General features: G+C 38.2%; 1 protein-coding gene and 1 pseudogene across 1 annotated transcript in view; one reads left to right on the forward strand and one right to left on the reverse strand.

Annotated features, from left to right (window-relative positions):
• Positions 1 to 8,233: 8,233 nt before the first annotated feature.
• Positions 8,234 to 20,168, forward strand: part of DNAAF4 (dynein axonemal assembly factor 4) — a 31,991-nt gene continuing 20,056 nt past the window's right edge. Inside the window, exons 1-3 of the mRNA XM_087821342.1 lie at positions 8,234 to 8,356; positions 8,722 to 8,869; positions 13,318 to 13,451. Of these exons, the coding sequence (XP_087677468.1) occupies positions 8,234 to 8,356; positions 8,722 to 8,869; positions 13,318 to 13,451 (405 nt within the window). The remainder of the gene's footprint in view (positions 8,357 to 8,721; positions 8,870 to 13,317; positions 13,452 to 20,168) is intronic.
• LOC107546535 (small ribosomal subunit protein uS8 pseudogene) lies at positions 19,241 to 19,783 on the reverse strand (annotated as a pseudogene).

Raw genomic sequence — 20,168 nt, forward strand, 5'->3', positions numbered from 1 at the left:
GAAAAAGTGATGAACTGCCCTAAACATTTAAAAATATTCAGTGATGGAAAGAAATGCACACAGGTGGGATAATCTTCCAGTAGCATTGCATCTTTGGTGTAATTCATTTCCTTCACTGAAAGGCCTCCTCTCTCTCTCTCTCTCTCTCTCACTCACTCACATACACACACACATACACACGCAGGAAATCTTGGAGTTTCTCCTACATTCTCATTTTGCCAAAGTTCACTCTGGCTATCAGTACTTAGGCTCTCTCCCCAAGGCTAGCTTACTGATGGGAAGTTCTTAAGCATCAGTTCCCTTTTCAGAACTTGCTTTGTTAATTTCACTAGCCTTCCTGTGCACTTGCTTCTAGATGCTACTGGACTAACTAAAACTGAAACAGCTTAGCTTGTAAAAGAAAAATAATTCTTCAGATAGAGTGCTTAGAATTTAGATTTGTGATCAGTGTTTTCCTTTTGTGTGAAATACTGCTGTTAGGACTCTTGCTATCTAAATTAGATTATGTACATAAATCTGAAGATTTTCTTGTACTAGTGCTTATTCATAGATTAACACAATATAAAGAAACCCAATTTTAGGGTCTTTTGGGTTTTTTTTTGTTTTTAGACTCCCAGCTCTGACTAGTGATAGGGAAAAAAAACCTAGTAGTTATGAGTCACTGTGAAATCTGCCAACTTTAATCATCCGAATAAGTATCAGGAGTCTATCCAATAGTCTTTCAAACTTGTTCATCTTGAACAAATTGAAAGTGCTAGTACTTATTGTCCAATGTACTATAGTGATTATATGTAATTGTAAAAATATATATAAGCAATGAAAAGGGAGCTCTAAATAGTTTTTGGGTTTTTTGCAGTGCATTGAGGTTTCATATGCATGAACATTTATCCTATTTTAGGGGTTTTTTTTTAATTAAAAAATTTAAAAGTATTGAGGCTCCCAAAGTTTATTTGTAAATAGTGGTTTGGAACTCTATGTAAGCTAATTAGAATCTTAGGGAAGCTCATAAAGGCTTATTTAAAGCATGATGTAGTTAACCAGTAGTATCATGCTGCGCGCTCAGCGTCTTTAGGGAACCAGTCAGTGTAGGTGGCAGAAAGAAGCAGAAGTCTTTTCCTCTTCCATGATGTGATTGAGGAGGGTTAAGTTCTTTGGTGTGAGTGTTTCCCATTACCCTCTTACCATCCTAAACTCTGGTGGGATGCTGTATAAGCCAACCTACATTTTCCCTTCCTGGATATTCTGCTTCAGAATTTCATGTCTTTTCTCCAATCAGAATTCCCATTTCTTTGTGCGGCTGTGGTTGACTAGATTTTAAGGGAAAACGGTTTTCTACCAAGATGTGGGAATGAAGATTGTGAAGACAGTGGGATTAAATTTTTATTTTAAAGGGTGTTTATTAGTTCAGAATGAATCAATCCACTATCTAAGGTTTCAGACAAAATGACCACATTTCAGGCACCGTAGGAAACAGCATTTTTATCAAACTGGCTGATATTTTCTTGAGAATACTTCATAATTTCCTTTAGATTGTTGGGATTTTATTTTCTTTTTAAAATATATCTTTATTGATTTCAGAGAGAAGAAAGGAGAGGGATAAAGAGAGAGAAACATCAATGATGAGAGAGTCATTGATCGGCTGCCTCCTAGCACGCCCCCGACCGGGTATTGAGCCCGCAACCTGGGCATGTGCCCTAACTGGGAATCGAACCCCAATCGCCTGGATCCTAGGTTGACGCTCAGTCGCTGAGCCACGCCTGGCCGGGCTAGATTGTTGGGATTTTAAAAGTTTCCTTTCCTCTACTTCTCTAAACTTAGAAGTTTTCTTCTCATTTGCAAATGTTAGCAACTTCACCTTTTTCTATATTCCATTTAGCCAACAGAGCAGTATGGAAGTCACACCTGCATTTTCCCAACTCTTAGTACAGTGATGGGAGTTTAGAGACACCCTTGGAGTAAGGAGGCTGGGGATGGCATTAACATCTCCCAAGACAAGTGGTCTGGGGGAAATGAAGGGAAGAAAGTGGCTATATATAAGCCAGACAATACATCAAAGACTGCCTGTATTTCATTGAAAACTTTTCATGAACCCAATGGATAAGCTTCATCTTTGTCTTAGTTTGTCAGATTACTTGCAATTATATTAAAGTGTATTCTAAATACCTGTACTTCCTTGTTCCGTAGATGATGTAATGATGTTGCTTGTTAGTTAAAATATCTTATAAAAGAAAGTCCTGCTTCTTATCATGATGTATGTGACTTAAATGACTGTTTCATATTAAAACTATTTCTTCCTTATGTACTGTTTACATATACCTCTTTTTGGGATATTAGTTCAGTACTTTTATACAAATCTGAGTGTGTTCCACATTGGTGACATGTATTTTTGCAGTGATTTTTTGTTTTGTTCATAGAGCATGTCTAAAGTAACACATGCACTAGTGCTGTGGTCTGTGGCAAAATTACTGTAATTCAAATTGGAAAATAAAATGTTTCCAGACTTTGTCCAACATTTATTCCTGTGGCAAAGGAAATTACTATGTAATACTAATTGTTTCTTATGCTGGTATGTTTAAGCTACTCTATGAAGTATGTGAAACATCAATATTTATGGATTAGTAGATGGCCTGATATCTTTGAGATGGGTAAAATTTGGTGTTAGCAATTCATAACACTCATAATACAATAAATACTTCTTAAAATGTTGATCTTCCTCTTACAGTTATAACTTACTAAAGAGTTATCTTGACAGTACATATTAGGATATTTTCAGCCCACACCATTAAAATTATATACTAGACTTTGAACTTAATCTGATGTCCTTCAACCAAAAGAGATACCATTCACTCCACCATAACCAAAATGAGAAGTAATACTAATCTTCATTTATTAAGAAACTATAGGCATACCTCGAAGATATTGCAGATTCCATTTCAGACCATGCAATAAAGTGAATATTGCAATAAAGTGAGTCACACACTTTTTTTGTTGTTCCAATGCATATAAGTTATGTTTATATTATAGTGTAGTCTATTAAGTGTGCAATAACATGTCTAAAAAACAATGTACATACTTTAATTAAAAATACTTTATCATCTGAGCCTATTGGGAAAATTTTGTCGATAGACTTGCTCGACATTGAGTTGCCACAAACCTTCAATTTGTAAAATGCAATATCTATAAAGTGCAATAAAACAAAGCACAATAAAACAAGGTATGCTTGTATTACGATACCATGGAACGCCTCTAATTTACTTAGAATTTGTATCCATCGATAAAAGAACTTGATTGGTGTTTACTTTGTAGTATCTGATGAAAAGATTTGTTAGTAAAAGTCAATCAAAATTTTAAAGAAAAATGTTTAATCTTGGAAAATCTCTAAGCTTTTTAGAGGCATTTAAGAATACTAGTTTAAAAGTATTCTTTTATCATTAAAACAAGTACCCAAAAGAATTATAATAGGTAATACTTGGCCAATGCAAATATGTATATTTGAAATTATATGCTTGGAAGAAAAATGAATGCTTGTGAGTGCTTAAACTGCATATCTTTTTGAAATATTCAAATTTTAGACTTTTACCAATTCAAACTATCCTGAATTAATAAGGTTTTACTATGTCAATGATGTATATTACAAGATAAATGTCTACCTATGCTATGTTAATGATATCTCTACATCATTTTTTGGCATGGTTGTTGTGGTATATTTTGTGCATTTGATTGTTGACTATTGCTAGGATTGACGTAGCAATAAATCTGGTTCAGTTCTTAATATTTTTAAAAATGCCAGATGCCATACTGTGTCATTCCATTATATTATACTTGAATACCCAATGTTTTCATGGGTCTATTTTTTTTTGTTAAAAATTTAGTATTACGTGTTAGGAATTTTTCTGATGTTTTTACATACTATCTTTTAGAACTGGGTCTGTTTCTATTTAAATCAGAAGTTTAAAGAAGTATTAGTATTAAGTGATTCATGAATTGCTTTGTGGAAAAACTTAAATAAACTATGAAGTGACTAGGTTACCCCCATATTGTTTATTTTCTTTATATAGTTAATGTACAGGTTACAGTTTTTGGAGAAATAAAATTGGCTTGGTAACTAATAGAATATAGTAGATAATGGATACTTTGCATGTCTAAGGGCTTCCAAGTATTAAACCATATAATTCTCAAATCTGAATTACTTTTTAATAATTATTATAAATAGTGATAAGCCAATTCTTTTTCTTTTAAAGATAGTTAACTCTTACAATTTTCTTCTTCTGATCCCTTTTTCTTCTTTCTTAAATGCCATGCTAGAATTTAAAATTGGAGGTGTTTAATTCATCGTCCACTTTGTAAGTTTTTATTCTATAGATTACTAAGATAGGTAGAGGTTCTATCAAAACAGTCCCGTTATGATTGGTCATTCTTTTCAGGGACCATGCTAAGTGTCATTTGTGCATTGTATAAAGAATATTATTTATCAGTATATAGACCTACTATTAGTAGAAATTATGTATGGCAGGCTTTCTTGAACAATATGTATTGTAAGCTTGTTTCCTATAGTGTTATGCTTCAGATTCTTTTAAATAAAGCTAGTTTTTAGAGAAAAATAACTGTTTTTTAAGTGCTTAACTTTCATCAGACAAGTAGATGTAACTGTTTTGACTAGGTGGGAGATGTCCCAAGAAACATTAAGCAGAACAATAGCTTACAATTTACCAGGAACTTAATTTTATACTGAGTAACAAAACAATATTTTTGGACAGGCCTTTCATACAGATACTTTTTCCCCCCCTGTGAAGTTTATATATAACTCTGAGTCCTGAGATTCCTTAAGAAATTTTGATTTTAACAAATTAGGACTTCAATTTTGTTAATGGAAAATTAATTGAAGATGAGTTCTACAACCTCAGCAGCTTAACTATCCCTGAAGCAGAGACACCATTGTAACAATACTGAGAACAAACTTGCTTGAATGACAATATTAGGTTGTCAGAAGACCTTCAAAGTTTGTTTGAAGCAACCATCAGGTGCCTTGAGTCTCACATGAAAAGAAGCTGCATAAAATGTGAAAGTGTCAGTTGATACAACTTGGCTTTAGAGGTAATAGAAGTGACAATAAGATAAAATTACATCAAGATACAATTGGAATGCATGAAAGTTCTATTTAAAGATATGGAAGGAAAAAATCAATAAAAATGTGTGTATCTTACCTACTGTAGGGGAGAGAGAAAGTATACAGAGACTGCTGATCAAATAACATGAACTGATGCTCCAAGGTACCCACTCTGTTCCAAACCTATAGCAGTGATAAATTATAAAACCTAAAATTGGGCTCAAAACCAACATAAACGTATCCAAGGACAAGAAGTATAAAAAGGAGGCATAATCCACGCTGAGGCTGACTCTGGGTCCAGAGCAGAAATTTGCAGTCAAGTTCTAATCTGGCAGGGTAATGAGGTCTTAAAAGTACTACATTATAAAACATATGAGATGCAATAATGCAATACTAAAGAGGAAATGTATAGCTTTAGATAATTTTTAAGCCCAAAATATAATGAGCTAAGTATTGATCTCAAGAGGATAACAGAAGAATAAAAGATCCTAAGGAAAATGGAAGGAAATTTTTTTACATATATATAAAGGAAATAAAATAGAAAACAAACACTGGAGAGGAATAATAAAGCCACAGTAGGTTGTTTAAAAGATTAATAAAACTGACAAGCCTCTCGTGAAAATGATTTTTAAAAAGATGGTAGACAGAGCCTAGCCGGTGTGGCTCAGCGGTTGAATATCAACCAATGGTCCATGAGATCCAGGTTCAGTTCCCGGTCAGGGCACATGCCCAGGTTTCGGGCTCGATCCCCAGCAGGAGTCATGCAGGAAGCAGTAAATCAATGACTCTCTCTCATCATTGATGTTTCTCTCTTCCTCTCCTTTCTCTCACTAGAAAAAAAAAAGTATATATATATATAAACACACATATATGTATATATTTAAAATTTTTTAAAAAAATGGTAGAGCCCTGGCTAGCGTGACTCAGTTGATTGAGTGTTGTCCCATGCACCAAAAAGTTGCTGGTTGGACTCCAGGTCAGGGCACATGCCCAGGGTTTTGGGCTTGTTCCCCAGTAGGGGGCGTGCAGGAGGCAGCCCATCGATGTTTCTCCCTCTCCCTTCCCCTCTCTCTAAAATCAATAAAACGTATTTAGAGGGGAAAAAAATGCTAGACAAATAGGAATGAAAGGGGGGCAAAAAGCAGCACTGTTTTAAGCTAGGGACTGAACTGGGATTCCTCTTCACTGCTGAATTACTTGTGAAAGGAGACTACAAAGCAAAGTCTACCTCCAACTGATACCTGGGACTCTAGCTCATAGGAAGGCGCGGGCCTAAGGTGCAGTTCTGCAATTTGCACAGTTGGTAATTGCTATTCAGTATCACCAAAGAATTGAAAGAGTGAATTAGCACATAACATTTGCTGAATTGGAGGCCCTAAAAAGTGGCTGGAAAATTTTCAGGAGAGAAGGAGCATTCTGACTGTTGTGTTGACAATAAAGAGGTAGCTTGGATACATGGAACAGACTGACAGTGCTCAGAGGGGAGGGGGAGGGGGAACTGGAAGAGACTAGCCAAAAAACATATGCATATGTGCACAGACCATGGACACAGAGAACAATGTGGTAAAGTTGGGGGTTGGGGGGACTGGGTGGAAGGAGGCAAAAGGGGAGAAAATGGGGGACATTTGTAATAGTGTCAGTTTTTTAAAAAGAAAAAAATATATATTAACAGAATTAAAATGACTTTGGGTGTTCTCTCTGGGTTTTTCTAGGGAAGCAGCTAATAGGACCTTGACCTCCTGTCTCCCCATAGGAGGGCCTGCACCTGAATTCAGCTTGCCATGGTACTTTGTTCCAACTAGAACTTTCCATGTGAGTCAAGGTGCCCAGGTAGCTGGCACCTAAACCAAGGCTGCCTGGTTCCCCAGTAGTTTCCCTGCTGACAAGGTTCTTTTCTTGTTTGCCCTATGAAAAGAGAGAGCAGCCAGGGGATGGGCTTCCTCTCCTGTAATGCCAGCACACACTACAGATCATGCCCTGGCCCCAGCGTGCCTCTCCTTGGGATGATGGGGGACTGGGCCAACCTGAGTTTTTTCTTGGCTTTGTAAGTTTCCCCTTCCCCTGTTTGGGGAAAAAGATAATGTTTTCTCCCAAGTCTGTTGCTTCTAAACTTTCCTCAAGGAAATTTTCAGGACCTTTGTAATTTGCGTTAATGGCCTCGAAAACTAAAAAGTTTAAAATCCAAAGCTCTAGATGGCTAATTTTTAAAATCAAATTTTTAGTTAATTTTTCTTCATTAGGTTGCAAGTACCTAATTTTCATGTAGGTTCACTGTTTGTTTTTAACATCAGATTCTAGTAATTTATAAACTGGGATCTACAGAAAGCAGCCAGGGGGAAGAACACTGGAATGGTAGTTAAGAGATCAGGATCTTCATCGAGGTTCTGCCACTCATCTGTGTGGCAACAGGGATAAGTGCTGTATCGACCCAGGACTCCTTAAATATGTCAAGTTTCCTTCTCGCCTAACGTTCTAAGTCTCCCTCCTGAGCAGCCGTAAAATGTACCTGTGTGAATTCAACACATCCTACAGCTGAGGGGCAGCCGCGAATTCGTCAGGTGAGCCATCACTTCTCCCCAGTCCTCAGACCCCGGAGCGAAGCCCACTTCAGGTGCTTCTGGTGGCCTTACAGTTGACTGGATTTGAAGGCCTGCAACAGCACAGGTAAGACCCCGGGCGGGAAACGCCCCAAACGGGAACGCCAAGGGCGCTGCCGCTCCCAGCCCAGGCGGGACAAACCAAAGGCCCGAGGCGCGGGGCGCGCCGGCGTCGCACCTGCTTTGCAAGGGTCACGCTGCCCGCCCCGCAAGCCCACGTTTTTCTCTGCGTCCTCGGGCGGGACGCTCTTCTCTGGCCTGAGCGGACGCGGGCCTACGCCTCCCGAGACTCGCTCCGACTTTGGGGAAGGAACGAGACCCTAGGAAGTGGTCTAAGGACGCTGCCTGGACGCCCCGGCCGTCACGAGGGCAGTCGGCGGGGGTCGCCCGCCCGGGCCACCCTGGGAGCTCGGGGCGCCACGGCCCCGCCTGACCCGGAAGGGCTGGCGCGTGGCAACCGCGGCTTCCCTAGCAACCGAGCTGCGCGAGTCCCGGCCCGCGGCCCCGGCGCCGGCGCCTGCCCCTCGCGATGCCGCTGCAGGTTGGCGACTACCGCTGGCAGCAGACGGAGGCCGCGGTGTTCATCTCCGTGCCTCTGCGGGGCGTCTGCGTCAGGGATGCGGACGTGTTCTGCACGGAAAACTATCTGAAGGTAGGAACGTGTTCTGCGCCGAAAACTGTCTGGAGGCGGGACCGCGAGGGGCGCCGGGCGTGGGCGGGAGCTGCTGCGGGGGCGCCCTCGAGTGCGCGCGGCGGGCGCGTCCTCCGCGCGGAGCCGCCTAAAATCTTAGTGCCATTGACAGCAAGACACGAATCCCATGCACGTGACGCCTCATCCGCAGGCAGATGTTATCAAATCAGAGGTGGTTTTTATCCAGGGTTCCTACTTACGCCTGTCGTAAATTGATAGCAGTCATTTAAGAAAATGATTTTGGTCTCTATCACGTATTTTTTAACGGCTGTGGTTTTAATTTGTGTAACTGAATTACCATTCGTTTGTTTCCCCCTTCGGAATAGGTCAACTTCGCTCCATTTTTATTCGAGGTGTTTCTCTATGCGCCCATAGACGATGAGAACAGCAAAGCCAAGGTTGGGAATGACACTATTGTTTTCACCTTACAAAAAAAAGAGGCGGTCATGTGGGAGACCCTTTCCGTGTCAGGTGGTAAGCTCTTTGTGCTTTTTATATTTTATACCTTTTAAAAAATTCTCTTTTGAAACAATTATGTTGCTCTTCCAGGAAAAAAAAAAAAAAAATAGGCACATGAGCATGATTTAAATGAGATAGCGCTTCAGCTGCCACTTAAATAACCTAAAGGTTGAATTATTCAAAAGTTAGAGCACATTAATAATAACTCTTAAGCAGAAGATATGGGCTTGTATCTTCAGTGGATAAGGCCTGTGGATATGACCTATATTGAGCACTTATTTGTATTAGGCATTTAACACATCTGTTACTCCTGACAACCACCTATCACTTAGGTACCCCTCTCCCCCTTTTAAAGGTGAGGCTACTGAGGCGCAGAGGGTTTAGTCATTGACAAAGGTCACTCAAGTGGCAGATTGAAACTGGAGTCTTAGCAGTTTGACTGTAGAATGATGGTTCTCAACCCTCAAATATGCAGATATTTGAATCATCTTAGAACTTTTAAGTAATACAATGTCTGAAATTTACCCTAGACCAGGGGTGGGGAACGTCCAGCCACTTGGCTGGGCCGCATAGGGGGAGCGAAATCATTTGGTCTGGCCCTGTCAAGGCTTCACCAAAGAGAAGCAGTTCCAGCCATCACATTAGGGATCAGTTAATTAAATGCCTGACCAAATGTAGCTGGCTAATTTTTAAGTTGATAATTTTGTATGGCACTCGAATGATGTAATAAATATCCAAATGGCCCTTGGCAGAAAAAAGGTTCCCCACCCCTGCCTCGACCAATCAAACCAGTTTCTAGGAGTGGGACCCCAGTGTTGGTAGTTTTTTAAAAAGCTTTCCAGGGATCATAATGTATAAAATTAAGATTCCCTATTCTCTGTGCTCTTAATCAGTATTCCGTCCGTCTGCCAAGAACAGCTTTGTGGGTCAGTAGTTGCTCTCAACTGCTTTAGCTCTGTTTTCTTTACCCCTCTTCTGGTTTTCATGTTTTACAGTGCTTTATATCTGCTGTCTGAAATTTCTCTTAGTTCTCTGGCAGTAGGGAATATTAAGAATGGAGAGATTGCTATCATTCTCTATATGAATGCTTTCTTGGTATCTTGCAGTGAAACTTAATTTTTTAATCTTCAGGACTCAGAACGTACTGATTAAGGTAAGTTACCATAGCTAGATTACTTTAGTGAGTCCCATACTGAGGAGTTTTTTTTTAAAACAGATTCTTGCTCCCCTACCCCAGCCTTTCTTTGTGATTCAATAAACCTGAGATGGGACCTGGGAATATATCATGAAACACACCCAGGGTGTTCCAGCTTCTTATATAAGATTAAGTGTAAACACTTTTATTTATTTCAACTCTTGTTGATAATCTTAATTTTGTCAGAACCATCATCTATTGTGATGGCTTATTTAAAAAAACCAACAGATGAGGGGTAGGGTGGGACTTCCCGGGTGATTCTGATGACTGGCCAGGTTTGAGAACTACTGACGTGTGTGTGTGTGTGTGTGTGTGTGTGTGTGTGTGTGTGTGTGTCTGTGTCTGTGTCTGTGTCTGTCTGTCTGCTGGTGGCCAACAGATTTCTCCAGGAAATGTTTTGCGCACCAACTTTTTAGATTCTAAAGAAGGGTCATATGGGAAAATCTGTTAATTTTCTTGATTTCTGACATGAAACATTTCCTTCTATGTCAAATTCCCTTTTAAACCTGGTTGGCCACTTCATCCAGGAGTGGGGAGGGATTTTCTTTGCTAATCGTGATCTTCCTCTCTGTTCTACACATCTGCTCTCATTGCACAGATACTTGATTCTTCTCTTTGATGATTATATGTCCAACTGTTCCAAATTTTAACCATTTAACCCACGGTTTGACAAACTTCTTCTGTAAAGGACCAGATAATATTTTGGATTTTTGGGCTATATGGTCTCTGTCATAGTTACTCAGTTCTGCCATTGTAGCACAAAAGCAGCCATAGACAATACTTTTTTTTTTTTTTTAACAGTTTACATTCAATTTTATTTTGTGCCCTAGCTGGTTTGGCTCAGTGGTTAGAAAGCTGGCCTGTGGATGGCAGGGTCCCAGGTTCAGTTCTGTCCAAGGGCACATACCTCGGTTGCAGGCTTCATTCTTGGCCCTGGTCAGGGGCTCCTGCTACAAGCAACCAATCGATGTCTCTCTCTCACATTGGCATTCCTCTCTCTCTCTCTCTCACTCTCTCTTTCTCTTTCCCTTCTACTCTCAAATGCAATGGAAAAAATATCTTCAAGTGAGGATAAAAAAAAAAAGTTTTAGTTTGTTTTGGTTTCAGGTGTACCACAGTGCATATTTTTATTTTTAATTTTTAAAAAAATATATCTTTATTGTTTTCAGAGAGAGGAAGGGAGAGGGAGAGAGAAAGATTGAAACATCAATGATGAGGTAGTCATTGATCGGCTGCCTCCTGCACCCCCCCCTTATGGGGAATCGAGCCCACAACCTGGGCATGTGCCGTGACTGGGAATCGAACCTCAATCTCCTGGATCCTAGGTTGATGCTCAACCGCTGAGCCACGCCAGCTGGGCAGTACATATTTATTGACACTGAAATGTGAACTGAATTGAATTTTATATGTCACAAAATATTATTAAATAATATTTGATTTTTCAACTATTTAAAAATGTAAAAGTTATTTGCTTGTGTGCTATAAAAGAAAAGGCAACAGGTTGGGTTTGGCCATAGTTAACCTCTGATTTAAACTACTCCAAACAATCTTAAAGTTAACTTACATAACAAGTAATGAACATCGATTTTACTTCAGAAATCTGGTTGCAATTTAGTGAAATTATTTCTTTAACAATCCTTTTTTCACATAAAGTATTGTGGAACTCCAGTCTGTACTCTATGCCTGTTTCCCTCATTATTCAAAACATATTTGCTTCATTTTTTTCCATCTTGATATACTTTATATTTATTTTAGATGTGGAACATTTTATTTGAAAAGTTGATGTTCTGTTAGTTATTTCTGCCCCTGAAGCTGGCTCAGTTGTCTGCCACCCTGATACTAAACAGGAGCAGGGTTGGGGAGAGGCTTCAGACCTAATTCCATGCCTAATTCCCAGCCAAGATCTTGGATGAATAAAAATTCCATGCTTTTTACTTAACTCTAACTGAAATTTAACATTCCCTTCAATTGTGATGGTAGACAACAAACAACAATAGTACCAATAAAAGTCACAAATATGTTCATATCACAGGTACCTGTCTTTTGTACTCACTACTTTGAAGTTATAGTATTAGCCTTGTTGCTATATATTATTTAATTCATTAATAAAGAAGTATGTATTAGAATATCAAATTTTTTAAAATATTTGTGTTTTAATATGATTTGTTTTCTTTATAATCCTGTGTATTTTATTTCATGCATTTAACAACATTATGAAGCCCGGCCTGGTGTGGCTCAGCGGTTGAGCGTTGACCTAGGATCCAGGAGATTGGGGTTCGATTCCCGGTCAGGGCACATGCCCTGGTTGTGGGCTTGATCAATGACTTTCTCATCATTGATGTTTCTATCTCTCTCTCCCTCTCCTTTCCTCTCTCTGAAATCAATAAAGATATATTAAACAAAAAAATAAAATAAAAACATTATGAAGTGTTTATAAGGTTTTAACTATTCTTCCAAGGGATCTGCTGTACCAAAAGGGTTAAGAACCCCTGCCTAGGACCTGCTTCATCCCCGCCCCCGATCCCCACTCTACTCTCCCCCCAAGTTTTCTCTCCTCTCCTGTTTTTCCCTCCCCCAAAGTCTAGATCCCTTCCTGATCCCACTTCCCTTAAGATAATTTACCTCCTCCCTAACGGGTCGAAGCCTGTGTGTAAACCATTGAGTCACTGAGTATAAAAATAATTGTGAATGGTAGTAAAATTCTATATATAACAAGCCGTGTTACTTTATAATTTTTCCTAGCACTGGCCCTGTACTCTTCATACATATAAATTACCTTTATGTTTGTGAAGGCGATTGATCATATCAGATAGTCTTGCCTATTTTCTCTTCTAGATGCCATAGTGATGATTTATTGTGATCGGGCTGATAAGCAAATAGCCCTGTTTTCTTGACAGAGAAGAGAATATATGTGTTACCTTTCCCTTCATCGCGTCTCCTCCCTCTCCCTTTCCTTCTCCCTCTCCCCTCTCTGGCCTCTGTTCTCCTGCTGTCCTGGCCCTCCCCCCACCCCATTGTCATCTTATTCCGCCTCTCCCTAGTTCCTCCTCTCATTCATATCCTCTCCCCCACCCCCCTCATTCTGTAGTAATTAATTACTATACAGTTACTCGCTTACCTTTTAATGTTAGCTTTTGGCCAGTTTAGTATTAAGAAATGTTTTCACTTCTCCATGTGAAGCTGGGTCCAAAAAAACCTCATAAGCAGTTTTCTCTTAAGTAAAAATATTTATCATAATCCTAATTTAATGATACTCCTTATGTTTTAGTTGACAAAGAGACGATGCAGAGAATAAGGGAGAAATCTATTTTACAAGCACAAGAGCGAGCGAAAGAAGCTACAGAAGCAAAAGCTGCAGCAAGGCGGGCAGATCAAAAATATGCACTAAATGTCATGATGAAGGTAAGTGGCAGACTGATGGGAAAGTCCTCTATTTAAAGAGATGATAATAAACATGTAAGGATAATTAGTTCAACCACTATAATTCCTCACCTTTTTGCGCGTACTTTGGTTATAGGACTTACTAAGTTATATAGGCCACTACTTACATGTGTTCCTGAAAATCTTTATGAAAGTTGAGGGTATGAATGTTGAATAATAATAGATTTATGTGTTTCAGTGAGAATTTTCTAATTCCAGGGGAGTCAGAAGTGATAAGGTCTTATGGTATATTTTACCTCTTTCTTAATTCATCTTGGAATAATGAACACAATTATTTAGAACAAAAAAACCACAATTCTGTGAGCCTTTTGATTTTATCATTTTCTTGAATTTAAAAATATAGAAGCAAAGTATAAAATTGGTGACAACAAATAAATATTTACTGAATAAGTAAATATCCAAATAAATAAATAGGGTAGTGCTGGCTTCGTAAAATGAGTTTGGGATGCCCCCTCCTTTCAATTTTTGGAAGAGTTTAAAAACCACTAGTATTCCTCTTGAGATGTTTGGTAGAATTTACCAGTGAAGCCATCTGGTCCTGGACCTTTCTTTCTTAGGAGGTTTTTGATGACTGATTCAATCTCCTTATTTGTAATTGGTCTGCTCAGATTTTCTAATTCTTCAGGATTCAGTCTTGGCAGGTCATATGCTTGTAGGAATTTATCCATTTCTTTTAGGTTGTTTAATTTGTTAGTGTACAATTGTTCATGGTAGTTTCTTAAGATCCTTAGTATTTGTTATCACTTGCGATGTCTCCTCTTTTGTTTCTGATTTTTATTTGAGTCTTCTCTCTTTTTTCTTTTGTCTGGCTAAAGAGTTGATGGACATTAGTGTTACGTCCGCCTCTTGGCTGTTGTGAATAATGCTGCTGTGAATGTAGGTGTACAGATATCTCTTCCAGACCTCGTTTTAAGTTCTTTTGGGTCTGTCTGTACCCAGAAATGGAATTTCTGGGCTGTATGGTAATGATAATTCTACGTTTAACTTTCTGAGGACCTGCTGTACTGTTCTCCATAGCAGCTGCACCCTTTCACATTCCCACTAAGGGCTTCCGTTTCTCCACATCCTCACCAACCCTTGTTATTTCTCTTTTTATGATAGTAGCCATGCTAATGGTTGTAAATGGTATCTCATTGTGGTTTTGATTTGTTCCTTAATGCCATTTTAATTTTAAATGTATCTTTGAAACCCACCCATTCTCACCCACCCTTTTAAAAAAATTTCTTTGAGATATTGGTAAGTAGAATCTTGAATTTTGCTTGATTGTTTTTCCTCTCTTCTCCCATCACTGGCCCATACTTACTTCTTTTCTTAAATAACAGCTTTATTGAGATATAATTCATATACCATAATGTTCACTCTTTCAAAGTGTACAATTTGTATTTTTATAGTTTAGTCACAAATTATGGAACGATCATGACTATCTCATGTTGGAACATTTTCACCTCAGAAAAGAACCCATATCTATTAGCAGTCACTCCCTGCTGTTTCTTCCTTGGAATCTCTAGAAGCCACTAGTCCCCTTTCTGTCTCTATAGTTTTTATTATTATTGACATTTCACTTACAATATGTGGCCTTTGATACCTGCCTTCTTTCACTTAGCACAGTGATTTTCAACCTTTTTCATCTCATGGCACACATAAACTAATTACTAAAATTCTGCGGCACATCAAAAAATACATTATATTTTTTGCAGATCTGACCAAAAAATAGCTATAGTTTTGATTCATTCACACCGGATGGCTATTGTTGTGTTGGCTGTTGTCATTTTTTTACTTAACAATCTAAGGGAAAAGAGGTCAGTGCCCCTCACTAAATAGTCAGGTATTGAATGTTTTAAAAATTCCTGCGGCTCACCAGTTGAAAATTGCCGACTTAGCATATAATGTTTTGAGGGTTTATCCATGTTATAACACGTCTGAGACCTTCATTCCTTTTATGGCTGAGCCATACTACATTGTATGGATATACCACAGTTTGTTTATCCATTTGTCATTTGGTGGAAATTTAGGTTCTTTTCACCTTTTAGCTGTTGTGAATAGTGCTAATGTGAATATTTGCTTACAACTATTTGAATACTTGTTTTCAATTCTTTTTTTTTTTTTTAAATATATCTTTAATATATTGATTTTAGAGAGAGGAAAGGAGAGGGAGAGAGAGAGAGATGGAAACATCAATGATGAGAGGGTCATTGATCGAGCCCGCAACCTGGGCATGTGCCCCGACCGGGAATCGAACCCCGATCGCCTGGATCCCAGGTCGACGCTCAACCGCTGAGCCACGCCTGGCCGGGGTTGTTTTCAATTCTTTTGTGCATATACCCAGGAGTAGAATTGCGAGGTCATTTGTAATTCTATGTTTAACTTTTTGAGGAACCACCAAACATTTTTCCATAGCACCTTTACCATTCTCTGAAGCAATTTTTAATGATTCCAGCTTCTATACATCCTTACCAACACTTGTTATTTTCCATTTTGTTGACTGTAGCCATCCTAATGCATGTGAAATGGTATCTCAGTGTGGTTTTGATTTTTATTTCTCTAACACGGTGATATTGAGCATCTTTTCATGTGTTTCTCAGCCATTTGTTGTATATCTTATTTGGAGAAATGTCTATTCAAGTCCTTAGTCTATTTTTAAGTTGGATTGTCTTTTTGTTGTTGTGTTATAAGAATCTATATAGTCTAAATAGTAGATCCATATCAGATAAGTTATTTCCAAACATTTTCTCCTATTTTGTAGATTGTATTTTCACTTTGATAGTATCCTTTGACACACAGAAGTTTTACATTTTCACGAGGCCCAATTTCTCTATTTTTTTCTTTTGTTGCTTATGCTTTTGATTTTAATCATATCTAAAAATCCATTGCCAAATCCAAGGTTAAAGATTCATCCTATGTTTTCTTCTAAAAGTTTTATGGTTTTAGCTCTTATATTTAGATTGTTGATCCATTTTGAGTTAATTGTATATGATGTGAGGTATAGTTTCTGCCTCATTGTTTAGCATGTGGATATTCAGTTGTCCCAGTTCTTTGTTGAAGACACTATTCTTTCCCTATTTAATGGTCTTGACAATCTTGTCAAAAATCAGTCAACTCATAGATATAGGGCTTTATTTCTGGACTCTCGATTTTATTCTGTTGGTGTATATGTTTATCCTTATGTCAGTACCATACTTTCTTGATTATTGTAGTTTTGTTATAAGTTTTGAAATCAGGAAGTGTGAGTGCTCCAGCTTTGTTCTTTTTCAAAATATTTTGGCTTTTCTGGGTTCCTTGCAGTTCCATTTGAATTTGAAGACTGGCTTTTCCATTAAATTTTTATTATAATATATCCATTGTTATCCAATTGTTGTCTTTGACACTACCTTTCTTATACATACGTTCTGTCAAGTGTACTAATCTACTTCCTTTTTATGTATATACCAGTTTCACAGCATCTGTGTAGATATAAACATTCAATAATCACATATATGTCCACTTTTTTGTTTACTTCAAGATTTTTCAGAGGTGTGGTTAATATACATTTTTTTTGGTTAATCCTCACCCAAGGATTTTTTTCATTCATTTTTAGAGAGTGGAAGGGGAGGAGGGAGAGAGAGAGAGAGACATCAATGTGAGAGAGACATCCATTGGTTGCCTCCCTCACGAGCCATGACCAGGGTGGGAGATCGAACCTGCAACCAAGGTATGTGCCCTTGACTGGGAATTTAACCCTCAATGCTTTGATACATGGGCTGACTCTCTAACCACTGAGAACACTGGCCAGGGCCTAAAATACTTTTTTATTTCCTGTGTCCTCTTGCCTCACAGGGCTTCAGAGATAGGATCTCGCAAGGTTTCTCAGGAATCTTACAACTTGAGCACAGAACAGTCAGTCTTCTGTCTCCCTTTTTCCCAGGTCCCTGAATCTAGACCCTAATGAGCTTCTTGGGAACTAAGTGAAGGTTTATAGGGAGATAATTTTAGGATAATATTAGTTTTTTTAACCCTCTGTATATAGGCCATCCTTTGTGGAGTTAAGCTTGAGTACCAATTGAGTTGTTAGTGACTAAAAATAGGACTGTGGAAAAGAGGTGGATAGTGTAAGGTCAAACATTTATAATACCAGTTAGTGTGTTTGTTAGCCAATCCTCAAATTCTTCCAAAAAAGTAAAGAAGTTGGAGCACTGTCAGACACATTTTATGAGGTCAGCATTACCCTGAAACCAAAGCCAGATAAGGACACTACAAGAAAAGAAAAGAACAGGGCAATATTCCGGATGACTATAGATGCAAAAATTCTAAATAAAATATTAGCAAGCCCAATACAGTGGCACATTAAAAGAATGATACACTGTGATCAAGTGGAATTCATCCCTGGGATGCTAGGATGGTTCAACATACTCAAATCAATAAATGTGATATACCACATTAATAGAAGAATAAAGATCATATGATCATTTCAGTAGGTATAGAGAAAGCATCTGACAGAATCCAACATTCATTCATGATAAAAACTCTCAACAAATTGGATATAGAAGGAATATACTTCAACATAATAAATGTCATATATGACAAGCCCACAGCTTGCATCATACTCAATGGTAAAAGATTGAAAGCTTTTCCCCTAACATCAGAAACAAGACAAGGGTGCCCACCTTCACCATTCCTATTCAGCATAATACTGGTAGTCCCAGCCAGAGCAATCAGGCAAGAAAAATAAATAAAAGACATCTGAATTGGAAAGAAAGAAATGAAATGTTTTCATGTAACATGACATTATATGTTGAAAATCCTAAAGACTCCATGAAAAACTGTTAGTTCTAATCAGTGAATTCAGTAAAGTTGTAGGATAAAAAATCAATATGCAAAAATCAATAAGTATTTTCTATACACTAACAATGAATTATCTGAAGAAAGAAAAAACCAATCACATTTACAATGGCATCAATGGGAGTATAGTCAATAATATTCTAATAACTGTGTATAGTGTCACATGGGTGTGAGATTTATCAGAATGATCACTTAGTAAGTTATGTAATGTCTAATCAGTGGGGTGTATACCTGAAACTAATATAATAATGTTGGTCAATTGTAATTGAAAAATAAAAATGATTTAAAAAAGAAAAGGAAGATATTCTGTTTTTATGGATTGGAAGAGTTAATATAATGTTCACACTACCCAAAGCCATCCATATATTCAATGCAATTTCTATCTTGATTCCAATGCATTTTTCACAGAAATAGAAAAAAACTTCCTAAAATTTGTTTGGAACCACACTGTTGATGGGAATGTAAACTGGTCAGCCACTACAGAAAACAGTATTTCCTCAAGAAATTAAAACTAACACTACAGTTTTTAAGTGCACAGTTCAGTAGCATTAAGTACATTCACACTGAACCACCATCCTTCTCCAGAACTTCTTTGTGTTACAAAACTGAAACTCTGTACTCATTAAATAATAACTCCCATTCCCTCTTTTCCTAAGCCCCTGGCAACCATTTACTCTCTGTTTCTATTAATTTAACTGCTCTAAGTACCTCATGTAAGTAGATTCATGCCATATTTGTCTTTTTGTGACTGGCTTATTTCATTTAGCATTATATCTTCCAATTTATTCATGTTATAGTACACGTCAGAATTTTTTTCCTTTTTAAAGCTGAATCATGTTCTATTATTATATTTATACCGCATTTTGTTTATCCATTTATATTGTCTTTTATACTTATGCACATATTCCTCATACTCTTCATTCCTTCTTAGAGGTCTAAATTAGTGTCTGGTGCCATTTCTCTTCAGCCTGAAGAACTTTCTTTAGGATATCTTGTAGGGCAGTTCTGCTAGCATTGGATTCTCCCAGTTGTTCTTTTTCTTGGAATATGTTTAGTTCATCTTCATCTTTCTTTCCATTGAGGCATTTTATTTGCACGTATGTATTACATCCCTGGAAAAAGAATCCCAGGATTTTCCCTCCTGCGTGTCTGGCTTCTTCATGGTCCGTGATGCCCGCTGAGGTTATCAGTACAATGGAACCAAACTGACAGGATGGGAGCAGGTTGTTCTGCCATTTTTCTAGATCTTTGAGTTGCTCATCAAATCAGAGGCTGATGACTCTACCCTTGTTTAACCTGCTGGTGTGTTTTACAATAAATTTCCCAGCTCTGTGGTCACCAGTAATTTCAAATTTGCCAATGTAACCATGCTTCAGCATGGTCAGAAACTGGACGATGCCTGGTAAGAGCCTGGCTTTGCCTCTCTTTTCAGCATGGTTGATACTCTTGAGAGCATCAGCCAGAACATTCATGTATACCACTATGCAGCACGGAGAGATGGCAGGAAGAGCCATCTTCTTGTTTTCTTTAAAGGATAGTTTATTGACTGTTAAAGAGAGAGAAAGGGAGAGGGAGAGAGAGAAACATCTCTATGAGAGTGCAAATCCATCGGCTGCCTCCTGCACGCCCCTACTCGGGCATGTGCCCTGATGGGAAATCAAACTGGCGACCTTGGCTTATCGGGATGAGGCCCAACTAACAGCCACACTGGCCAGGGTGAATCATCTTTATTTTTAATTTTTTTTAAATTTATTTTTTTGAGAGAGACAGAGAGAAACATTGATGTGAGAGAGAAACATTGGTCGGTTGCCTCACACGCACCCTGACCAGGGATGGAGTCCGCAGCCTTTTCGTGTACTGGAT

The sequence above is a fragment of the Miniopterus natalensis genome, chromosome 1 (assembly GCF_054644295.1).
Source record: "Miniopterus natalensis isolate mMinNat1 chromosome 1, mMinNat1.hap1, whole genome shotgun sequence".
NCBI classification, from domain to species: Eukaryota; Metazoa; Chordata; class Mammalia; order Chiroptera; family Miniopteridae; genus Miniopterus; species Miniopterus natalensis.